Below are 12,490 nucleotides of genomic sequence, written 5' to 3' on the forward strand. Positions count from 1 at the left end.
TTAGTTCAGCCCCAGGTTTCCTTTGTTTGGGTTACATGCCTCACCTTTGGAGTTAGTGTCTTAGAGGGAAGTTTAGAGCCATCGCTAAACTGTTAGTTATAGCATTTCCACTTCTTGTTTCTTCTTTCAGAGACAGCGAGCTCACCCAGAGGAATTAGAGGGTATTTGCCCTTGGGCCTGAAGAGTGGGTTATATCGACACTAACATGGAGAGAAACTGCCCTAACCTGTCACATGAGTTAAGAGTCTGTGTGGGAGCACTGGTCACCCCTGTAGGGGAACAAAATGGTGCTTTCCAACGTGCTCGGCCTCCCATTCTTCCTTTCTCCTCCAGGTCTCAGGGCTGTGAGGGTGAGGAGGTTGCTACGTCTTGCCTGAACATAACTGGGGACACAAGAGGCTCCCCCTCTCTCAAATGTGATACCAGGTGGTAGTGGGGGGGGGAGCGAGAGGGCCTAGCACTGGGACACTATAAAAGAATGCTTTCCCTGCCCTGGGGTGCATTCTTCTGGGCCCCAGGGGGAAAGGGGCATGTTTTTGCCATTGCTCCTAATGAGAGAGGAAGGGAGGTTCTGTGCCCCATGGGCCGAGAGAGAAGTTAGCTCTATAATGAAAGTAGAAGAAAACCTTTGACCCTTTCTCAAGAGGGCGCTGTTGACATTTTGGGCAGGATGGTTCTATCCCACACATTGCAGTATGTTTATAAACCCTGGCCCATCAAATGCCACAGTTACCTCCTGCCAATTGTGTTGTCCTTGGGACAACCAAAAATGTCCAGCGAATTTCCAAACATCCCCTGGGGTTTTTTGCTGCCAGAATATTGGATGGCCACAGACTCATCTATCCTCTGGGAAGAGACCATGACCAGACCAGGGCTCTTTTGTATCCTCATGTAGTCATGTTAATGAAAATGAAAATCTGTTTACTAATCAGTGCCTTATCTGATCAAGTTGGCAGTTCTTTTCATACCTGATGGCTCTTCATTGCACAATGATTTTTTTTTCTCCCTATTTGGTTTACAATTCCTCAACCTTTCAAGCACCTGAGCCAGGAAGATGGGTGACTAACATGTGAGGCTTGACCCTGCACATGAACAACCTGCATCCTAGATGTGAAGGACCACAGGAGTGATGACAGTAATTGCAATAGGACTTCAGAAGAGACAGTGCAAAAGATACGAAGTGTTTAAAGTGGGAATTTTGATCCTGTGGCCCTAGGGGCTCAGAAAGTCATATTTATTGACGGAGCTGGCTGGGCCAAGGGAATATACTCTTCCAGCCTTGCCCAGATGGCATTTTTTTTCTCCTGGGAACCCTGAATTTGGTGCTTACCTCTAGAGTTCCTGTAAACCAATGACTAAGGCCAGATGGTTCCCAAGATAGAAAGAAATCCCTGATGTCAAATCTGTCACCTTCTACAATGAGGCGAGGGAACCCAAAGAGGAAAGAGGAGTTGCAGCCAAGACTTCCATCCCCTTTGCTATTAATTATTACCCTCCTATGGATTATCCAGACAGGTCCTCTTTTTCCTTTCTTGTGGCCCATCATTCTGCCTTCCCACTGATTCACAAAGAAGAGAGACAATGTTCTGTCAAGTTTGCTGCGTGTTGGCAAGGCTAATTTTGTCAGTTCAGAGGATGGGGCTATTAGTTTAAAATTAGGCTTTGGGATTTTCTTTATCATCATCTATTTTGTCTTCCACCTACTCACCCCGGGGTGGGGGGCAAATAATCAAGAATTGCCTATAAGCATCTTGATTTCTCCTTAAGTTTTTCTAGCCTATTGATTCCAACAGCCTGTGCCTTTAACATTCTTGTTAATTTTTAAAAAATAAATTAACTATTTCTAAAGATTAACTTGTAGTCGGTCATTTCAAATTTTAGATCTTCCCTCCTGTCTCTGAGATAAGAGGCTCCTTTGTATTTGCTCTTACTCTGACTTCTGTTTTTCCTGAGCAGAAATAGGAATTTATTGAATCATGTAGCTGAGAGAGATACTGGGGTAATCAGAGAATCAAAGGAAGAGCAGTAGGAGCCAGGGTCTCAGGTGCTGGAGAGAGGATCCCCGTGCCTCCAGCCCTCACTCTCCGCTGCATCTCTTCCCTTGCTCTGCCTCTTGCCCCCCAGCTTTGCCTCCCCCTGTATCCCGGCCCTCGCCCTGTACCAGGTAACCTGGCACCACAGCCCCGCTTAGCAACCTAACGCAAGCAGTGTTTTCCTCTCTCGTCATCTCTCTGTTGATTATTTAATAATTGTAATCATTTCCCACAAAAGGAGAACCACTTTGAGCTTTAACCAAGCAATGTGCGCTCTCTGTAATTGGCATTAAAAAGGGAAAGATCAGTGGGGTCTTTGAACTCCCCTAACAGGATATAAGGTTAGGGAAGACTGATAGGGTTTGAACAGAAGTTCCTCACGTTCCTTAGAAATCAAATGTGTTATCAGTGACCCCTGTACCTGGAGAGAATTATTTGGGCACATTTATGTCGATTACAACAGTTCATATTTTCTTGATTTATTATTGTGGATTTTTCCCCCTATCCCCCTGCTTCCTCTCACCCCGCCTCCTGAGTCACTGCTAATTGAGTCAGTAACACTCCGAAAGTATCTTCCTCTGCTCGAAAATGCAGAAACTGGCAGATTAATGTCTCCTTATTCTCAGAGGTGAAGAGTGCTGAATTACAATCCTGCTTCATCCCTATTTCTCTTTCATTACCAGTTTTTATGCTGTGTAGTTATCTCTTATCTGATCTTGTTTGGCAGCATCCCCTGTGCATGCTTGTGGCCTCTCAGAGGAGGGGGAGAGACTAGAGGTCATCTTGTCTGGTGGCCTCTAACCAGGGCCATGTCAGCATCACTTGAGAGCTTTCCAGAACAACCACGTGCAGGCAGACAACTTAGTCACTGCCTGCTACACAGCTTATCAGAGAAAGCCACACTCTCACATAGGGTGGCAGTAAAACCCATGCTCCAAAATGATGCTGGAGGAGAGAGCCATGGATGGGAAGCTATAGGGTAGCAGGTATATCTGAGCCTACAGACCAGACCTGGGACTGGCAGGGGAGAAACGGGGAGGGGATCAGGAATTCATTTCTCTAGGCTTTCAGAGGACACTGACCAAGGCTTACAGAGTAGCCACAGATGATCCATAGTAGGGTCACCAGGAATAAGTAAATCTCCTATTTGAGACTCACCCTCTAGCTTAGTCCTTTTTGCTTGTTAATTCAGAATTCTGTTTGTAACAGGAGCACAGCTGAAATCAAGATGCAAGTGACCCCAGAGATGTGCAGGCTTTAGGAAGATATTCAGGAATGATCTCTAGAACCTCTGCTCTCTCTCTTTTCTATGTCTTTGTTTTTTTGTTTTTTAAAAAAAATCTTTAAAAATATTTATTTATTTGGCTGCGTCGGGTCTTTTTGCGGCACGCGGGATCTTTTCGTTGCAGCCCGCGGGCTCTCTAATTGCAGCGCACGGGCTTAGTTTCCCCGCAGCATGTGAGACCTTAGTTCTCCGACCAGGAATCGAACCCATGTCCTCTGCATTGGAAGGTGGATTCTTAACCATTGGACCACCAGGGAAATCCCTCTTTTCTGTGTCTTTGGATTAGGCTGAGGTATTTGTCAGAAACCTTGGGTTGAGCCGTATCTGGTTCTCATTCTGAATCTGCAGTCCCGAAGGACAATCCCTGTGCACATACTGATGGGGCGCACATACTCCAGCCATAGCATTGTGATCTCACTCGGTAGGGCACCAGAATGATCAACGCTGAGAAATAAACACTTTGTTTAATTTATGAAATCCCTGAGAAAATATTAGAAGGGGAGGAAAAGTGCAGTGAAGACCTTGGATGGACGAGCAGAATTTTTTATCATCATTACTGGAAAACATCTCTCCAGTTCCTGCATATTTCAGGCGCTGTGATAAGCTGACATTCTCTGATGCTGCTACAAGTTCACTCTCGGTGGGACAGGTACCTGGAGCTCTGATTCCAGGAAGGGGGTTGGCTTGTACTGATTCTCCTGAACCCTTTTAATGGGATTCCTTCTAATAGTGGGTCAGATTTATGGGGGTGCTTCCCGGAGTCAAGTTAACTGGCCCAGAAGATTGCCCTGAGCTTGACCTCATTACATAGAGTTGTGCTTGTTATCATGGAGAGGAGTCTAAACAGTTCTTGTACCTGTAGATTTATGTGCAGAAAGCATGTGGAGACATTTCAGCTAGATCCTTACTAGGTTCGGTGCTTGTGTTACACATGTCATAGGGAAGCCCATTTTGGCAATAGGAAATAGCAACTTGGGAGTGTGTCACTTCATTCCTTAGACCAGAATGAGCATCTTGCAGGAACAGAAGTTTTGAGTGCTGTTTAAATATCAACCTACCTCAGGCTCTGCAGGGAGGCATCCTGAGCTGGTAACAGAGAAAGGCTGTGTGATGTCTCAGCCCGACTTTTTCCACCCTTGTGATGAGATGCCTTCTACCTTTTCCCCATAGGCCCAGGTCCTCTCCCCACAAGCTCGCCGTCGACTCCATGCTGCCCTTGCATCTTGTTCCACCTCCATGCTGATCCTGTCCAACCTGGTGTTTCTTGGGGGCATTCAAGTCGGGAAAATCTACTGGGATAGGATCTTCATACAAGGTAAGTTGCTATTTTCAGACAACTTCTTGTTTTCCGCATTTGCGCAGCTGGTGTCACGTATGTGACGGCGGGGAGGCATTCCTTGCTCTATGCATGGTGTGTGACCTATAAAAATAACCAGCCCAGAGCAAAGTCCTGTGTTTAGCTGTGGTTTTAACTGTTCCCTATTTTGATGTACATTTTATCTGCCGTGTGTGATACTCATCATCAAAATGTACCATCCCAAATCTCCCAAACTCTTATCATTCCCTTCTACTAAGTTACCTCTCCAATTTTTGAATTTTTCCTAATCTTCCCTGCTATCTTTAGATCAGCCTTCACTATACTGTAGAGTCTTAACCTTGTTCCACTTACTACTCTGAATGTCCTACCAGGAGAATGTCCTAGAAGCCCCATTGTGCTGCTGCTATGGGCATGGTGCCTGGTTTGCCACACCTCTTTGTTGTGGATGTTTTTTTCCTGAACACTGGCTTGCCAGCATCAGCAACCAAACTGATGTTTAATGTACATGTGTTTAATGTCTTGTATGTCTCCATGTCCACAGCGAAGTCACCCCTGCAGCAGGTAAAATTGCATTAGTAATTGCATTGCATTCATAATTGGTCATCATTTATTTATGGTCATCATTTCCTTTGGGCTAGAACTGAGAGTTACATCACGTCCTAAGAGTATTGGGAGAAGGGGAACTACTCACAGAGCACATTATTCAGCCAGTTCACTGTGTGTTCAGAGCCAAGGTCCCCTGTTCCGTTTCCCTGACCAGTGACCTGGTTTTGTGTTTTTGGTTTCGGAAGTTTTGCCAAGTGGTAATGGTCATGGCTAGGCTGTTACCTCTACATCTGGGTCCCCGGCAAGCCAGTGATGCTTTGGCTGCAGCTCTTTTCACAACAGAAATAACCCCAACACAGCTGCATGATCCCAGGGTGCCAGGTCATGAATCTAAACTGTGGCAGGCTTAGGTGAGCCAGGCTCAAAGGGACCATGAGAGAGCCCTGTTCTGCTTTCATCTTGTCACAATAACCCTTTGATCTTGCTTTCTGAGAAATGTTTTAGCTGATAGTTCCTGAAAAGACCAGGTACTTTTTTAAGTGGAAGCTGCCCTTTAATAAAGATGGGAGGTGGACTGTCCTGGTGGCACAGTGGTTAAGAATCCGCCTGCCAATGCAGGGGACACGGGTTCGAGCCCCGGTCCAGGAAGATCCCACATGCCGCAGAGCAACTAAGCCCATGCGCCACAACTACTGAGCCTGTGCTCTAGAGCCTGCGAGCCACAACTACTGAGCCCACGTGCCACAACTACTGAAGCCCGAACGCCTAGAGCCCGTGCTCTTCAATAAGAGAAGCCATGCACACCGCACTGAAGAGTATCCCCCGTTCGCCGCAACTAGAGAAAGCCCACACGCAGCAACAAAGACCCAACACAGCCAAAAAAAAAAAAGATGGAAGGTAATGGGGTGCAGAGGACCTAAAGATAAAAGAATCCTCCTCGAAGTGGGCAACACAATGTCGACCTTTCTTGCCTCCTCCCACCATGCCTAGCACAGTGCAAAGAACATGATGACTCTGGAAAATGCTGACTTGGGCTTTGCTGGTCACATGAGCAAGAAGACTCTTAATCTTTGCTTCAGTAAATAAACACAGCAGGTGTTTGCTACTTGTAAGGCTCTGAGAAGACAAGGGTGGAGAAAGAAGCGCAAATATGGGAGCCAGACATGCAGACATGTAAACAGAGTCAGGTAAATGCTGTGCCAAAGGCATACAGGATTGCTGGACATCACAGCATGGAGGGCTGGCCTTCCCATGGAAGTTGAACTTCACAGAGGAGGTGACATCTGAATTGGAGCTTTGAGCAAGAAGGAGGAACTTGCTAGGTGAAGAAGGCAGGAGCATGGGGTTATTGATCACTAACAGCTACGTCAGACCATCCCAAACTCTCAGCAATTTTTCCCCATAGAAGTGTATTCCTCTCACAGTTCAGTGAAGGTCCAGTGTTTTTTTCTAAGCAATGACTCCAGGACCTAGACTGTTTCTGTTTTGATTCTTCACCTTGTTGTCCCAGCATTATGGAGGAGAAGAGAACACGGGGACAGTGTCACCAGGTACTAAACACCCCCGCCAGAAGCAACACTCCGCGTTTCTGCCCACATTCCGTTGGCCAGCACCAGTCATGTGACCACCCTAAATGCAGTTCAGGGAGATGTGGGGAAGCACACAGGTACCATAGGCTGTGGCCCGGCAGGACAGGGCACATGAAGGCAACCGGCTGGAGGCGCCCAGGAGGCAGTTAAAAATGTGACCTGGCACTGGGGAGGAGGATGGGACGGAATGAGTGCGAGACAGGGCATGGAGGCGGTGGGTGAGGCCGTGGGAGTGGATACAGTTCGCCGAGCATCATGCACAGAGTGAGAAGAGACAGCTGGGAGGTAAAACCTGACGATGCTGGCATTTAAAGGGGCAGAGGAAAGACAGCAGCTGTAAGATGTTCTTTCTGCTTCTCAAAGACATGAAGATCAAAGCGTGATTTGCCCTGCACCCGGTGGAGCTAACTAACATCAGGCACCCGGGGTCCGGGGATCAGGGCTCTGAAATATCTGGTCTGCTTCTGCTGTGTGGGTCCTATTATGATCTACGACTGGATATACCTGTGTCCTCCTTGGAGCCAGGTGCTGGAGTCCCGAGCGAATGATTCTCTGAATATGGGGGGCGCTGGAATCATTTCTCTCTGGGTTCTGAGGCCAGGGAAGCTCAGCTTAGAAGGCATTTTCTATGTCAGAGATTCTTCACATCAGCCTGGTCCCATCTCAGCTGGTCTGTCCCATGGGTGCCCTCAGTCAGGGAAGGTTTCCTGGGGTTTTGGTGGTTACCTCGTTTGTTCCCTGCTGCGGGTCTTTTATCCCTGAGTGATTGAATTTACATATATCTCTTGGAGGAAAGTGAACCAAATGGTGCCAAATCCACCATCCTTGAGAACTCTGGATTTCTTTTCATAACTAATTTGATTGACCTGATAGAAGATTAGTATGAATATTCATGTTTTGGTACCAAAAAGTATTAATGAGTTTATAGGCTGCTTCCTCAGCCGCTGCTGGGGGTGTCATATTAGCTTTCTAAAATTAAAAAAAACATCTGAATTCTGAAAATCGTCTGGCTCCAAAGGTTTCAGATAAGGGATTGTTGTGCTGTACCTATAGCTGCTGATGGATGAGCCAGGACTTAGACATCCTGCTTGTCTCTGGCCTCTTCCTTCGGCCACGTGATCAGGACCTGTTTTTCTAAGACCCCTCTCTACACACGGAGGAAAATGCGAAGGAGTGAGCCAGGAGGTCTGACTGTGGGGAACAGAGAGTGGTTAAGCTCAGTCTCTAGAGTTCCAGCTTTCATGGGAAGGTAAATCTTCCCCCAAGGGTAGCCACCCTTGTCCCTTTGTGCCTTGATGGGCTGGGACTTGCAGTGACAGAGAGGAGCTGGTAATACCACAGACTTCCAAGGTGTCCAAGGAGGACAGGGATTATGGAGGAGATTACCAGTGCCCCACAGTGAATGGGATGTGGATACACACACGCCCTAAAGGCCAGCCTCATTAATCCTTAGGGAGCCTTTTCCCGGTATCACTGGTGTCTCTGGAAGTATCTCACGATTAGCCTGGAGGAGTTGCCTTGTCTCCCTGACTCCAGTTCACTGCTTTAGACATGGATTTGTTTGCTTTAAGCTACAAAGCTTGTTTTAGTAAATATCTAAATATTTACCTTATGTGAATATCTCTATCCTGATCTCAACAGGGTTGGTGATGTGAGGCTGTAAAACCAGATCCTTCCCTTTCTGCTTTGCACTCTGCCCAGCTGTCCAGAAAAGTGGACAATGCCAGCCACAGGATGGAAATGCTGAGTGGCTTTCTGGGGGTCTGCTACATGCCACACAGTGTTATCTCTGCTGCAGAGATTGGAAAAGTAATGTTCAGTTAATTCAGTGGAGAATAAAGAATCTAGATCTTTACCTTTAAAAAAAATCCCCCAACTTTTACTATTGAAATTTACGTCAAGCAGCTCCAGGAGTGTGACTGATTAAGCCTATTATATATGTATTTAAAGGAACTTAGCTGGGTCTAGGGATCTGAGAAGGCTGTGGCTGGGGGTTTGGTCCCTAAGCCTGCTCTAAGAGGGACCCTGCTGTGTCATGCTTTGCAGAAGCAGACACAGGTTGCTTCTTACATAACTCTGTGTCTCTGAAAAGGATTTGTTGTTGGAAGGAGCTTTCTCATGTCTGCCTTAAAATCTCCACATTGAAGTGTAAGTTAATTTCTTGAACAAGAAGTTGATGACTGCTCTGTAACTCAAAAATATCAATGCATTATAACTCCAAATCTCCAAATCTGTGTCTTAAGCATCCTTGCGGTGCTCTGTCGTCCTGGGACAGTGGGGAGAAAAGGCAGTCAGTGGGGATGGGTATGCACTGGGAATATATCTGGCCTTGAGGGGGCTGAGAGCTTTATAGTGTTGTTTGGATGCAGGGTCGTGTTCCTTCTGAAAAGTCCATCTAGTCAACAGAAGGCATGGATTTTGTCAAAAAGGAACCTAATCATTTCCTAAGTGGTAGAGCCCTAGATCCTGCATCTGTTGGAGGTGGTAGAGACATGGTATCCATCTCAACACTTAGCTCCTGACCCTGTGTCAAGGCGAGGAGATTTCGGTTGTTTTCCCACCAGATTGCAGTGAGAGAGGAGCTAGCAATTTTCTTATGCAGGTCAGAACCTTTACCCTCCCCATATTTGCTTGCTATCTCTAGCTGAGAAAGGAGACAGTATATTTTCTCCCTGATTACTAGCTTGTCCAGGCGGTTCAGTCATCTCCTGACTCAGATGGCTCTGGACAGGCATTTTATTTAAAGCCGAATTGGGGTGTTGCACTGGAAATTCCTAAAGGCTGTGGTTAAATAGAAACTCATTCCCCTCACATCTCGTTACATTCTTGGGACTAAAATTTCATCTTTGATGAGGGAAGACAGAAGGCAGATGTCGGTGTCTCAGGCACCTTCTTTGTGATTACTTATTACACCCTCTTCACTAGCCCTTACCTTGCAATGGAGTTTTCATTGCTCTGATTGATTCTGCTTCTGCCCCACTGGATCCTCTGCAAGTTCTAGAAGAATTTGAGGAGCAGGAGCTTCCCACCCATCATATTGGCAGTGAAGTTGATACGTAGATATAGGTGAAGTGATTTATCCATGGTTGCACATTGGTCCATTACAGACCATTCTTGGAATCTGAATTTCAAGACTTTCAGATGCCTTGGTTTCTTCTTTAGTCTGCGCCACGTGGTCACCCAGATGTCATGGGCATCAGTTTTCCTAAAAGTATTTCAGCACAAGTCACTAGGCATAGGACGTGAGAAATAGAGAGTGGGAGTTCTTCTCCAGAAGTGTGCCTGGGGGTTATGTTAAAGCTGAGAGAATTTCTAAAATATCTAGAAAGGAGTTTGAATCATCGTGCATTTAAGTCCTGCTTTCTGTGAGGTTGTGTGAAACTTTTTGCTGTTAACTAGGAGTTTTTGTGAATTCATTTGAAAAGAGTTTTATGGAATTTGGGAACATTTTAAAGTGTCTTTAAATAGAATATCAAGTAAAGAATAGTATGGTTAGACACAGTTCATCGAATAAAAAGAAAACAATTTTGATTTTTACTGATTCGAAGTCTCTATTTCTCATTGGCCCTCAATCATATATATGCAGTGTGATATTCAAAAGCATATTACAATCAAATCATTATATTGTACACCTTAAACGAATACAATATTACATGTCAATTATAGCTCCATAATTATATGTCAGTTATTTCTCAATAGGAAAAAAAAGCATGTTACAAATTAAAATCAAACCAAAATAATTTTAAAAATTTAAGTAAGTTCCCTTTATCCTCTAATTAAACCTGATATGTGTTCAATATATAAGAGGCTATCTGTAGCCGGATTCCCAAGTCTGTACTCTAAGGCTCAAACCAGGAAATCACGTGGGATTTCTGAAATGAACACACATCCTGGAATTTATATTATTAATTTATTTGACTGCTTATCACTGTTATTATTATATTACCAGTGGGTGCAGAAATAGCTCAGCACCAGCCATGCCAGTGAATGCCAGCTGACGGTGAAAAGGGAGTGCCCTGGCAGTCTGAAATTGTTTTCTCACGTGCTGGAGGCCCTTTTCACCAAACTGTCTCCTCAGGTCATTACTGAACATTTTTTTAAAGTGTTAACAGTTAAGAATATTTAAATTGGAATTCAGTAACATTTTTGTAACAGAAGGACAAATCTAGCAAGAGTCATCATTCTCAGGTGTCTCAGCTTTGGGAGCAGATTCTTTTGTGCAGTAGACCCCATCCTTGAGTTTGTTTCTGTTTACCAGCGCACCGGACAGTGACCACTTGCTTTATGCTGCCACTTGCATTAGTTTCCTGTGGCCACTGTAACAAATTATTATGAACTTAATGACTTCAAAGAGCACAATTTTATCTCTTACTGTTCTGGAGGCCAGAAGTCTGAAATCAGTCTCGCTGGGCTAAACTCAAGCTGTTGGCAAGACTAGTTCCTTCTGGAAACTCTAGGGGAGAATTTGTTTCTTTGCCTTTTCCAGCTTCTGGAGGCCAGCTACATCCCTTGGCTCATGGCTTACCTTCTTCCTCTTCAAAGCCAGCAGTGTGGCATCTTTCTTTTTTAATTTTATTTTTTATTTGAGTATAATTGCTTTACCATGTTGTGTTAGTGTCTGCTGTACAGCGAAGTGAATCAGCCGTACGTATACATATATCCCCTCCCTCTGGGACCTCCCTCCCCCTGCCCCATCCCACCCATCTAGGTCATCACAAAGCACCAAGCTGAGCTCCCTGCGCTGTACAGCACGTTCCCACTAGCCATCTATTTTACACATGGTAGTGTATATATGTATTGACATATAATCTCCCAATTCGTCCCACCCTCCCCTTCCCGCCCCGGTGTCCACATGTTCATTCTCTATGTCTGCATCTCTATTCCTGCCCTGGAAATAGGTTCATCTGTACCATTTTTCTAGGTTCCACATATATGCGTTAATATACGATATTTGTTTTTCTCTTTCTGACTTACTTCACTCTGTGTGACAGTCTCTAGGTCCATCCACATCTCTACAAATGACCCAATTTCGTTACTTTCTATGGCTGAATAATCCATTGTATATATGTACCACATCTTCTTTATCCATTCATCTGTCGATGAACATTGAGGTTGTTTCCATGTCCTGGCTATTGTAAAATCTCCTCCTCTCTGTCCTGTTTTTCTGCTCCCATCATCGCATTGCCCACTTTCTAACTCCTCCTGTGTCTCTCCTATAAGGACCCGTATGATTATTGAGCTCACCTGGATAATCCAGGATAATCTTTCCATTTCAAGATCTTTAACTTGATCACACCTGCAAAGTCCCTGCAAAGCCAGGTAAGCTAACTTGCATGAGTTCCAGGGATTAGGACACGACCATCCTTGGAGGAGCCATTATTTAGCCCACCACGGCACGACTGAGTAACATTTGCTATTACACAGAACATCCGCCACTGGATGTGGCACCACTGCACCACTGCAATAGCTTCTTTCTCAAGAAATTTGATTATAAAATAGCAATTTGGACACACTGCTAGTCTTATTAAAATAAGAATCTGTGAAAAGAAATGATGCTTAATTTCACAGAAGTACACATGTGAGATTTGTTGTCTTGAGGGTATTTAGGGAGCAGTGTAGGGAGAAGCTGCAGTTTTGCTTGTTCAACACTTGCTCCGCATTCTTTGGTAACAAATCTCTGTTACCCCACTCTCAGTCTATGTCATACTGAGATCTAGGG

General features: G+C 45.1%; 1 protein-coding gene across 1 annotated transcript in view; it reads left to right on the forward strand.

The window, feature by feature from the left end:
- The window catches only part of HHAT (hedgehog acyltransferase), a 378,452-nt gene that overhangs the window by 323,323 nt on the left and 42,639 nt on the right, over positions 1 to 12,490 (forward strand). Inside the window, exon 11 of the mRNA XM_081223558.1 lies at positions 4,489 to 4,633. Within this exon, the coding sequence (XP_081079684.1) occupies positions 4,489 to 4,633 (145 nt within the window). The remainder of the gene's footprint in view (positions 1 to 4,488; positions 4,634 to 12,490) is intronic.

The sequence above is a fragment of the Mesoplodon bidens genome (assembly GCF_964165515.1).
Source record: "Mesoplodon bidens genome assembly, chromosome: 2".
NCBI classification, from domain to species: Eukaryota; Metazoa; Chordata; class Mammalia; order Artiodactyla; family Ziphiidae; genus Mesoplodon; species Mesoplodon bidens.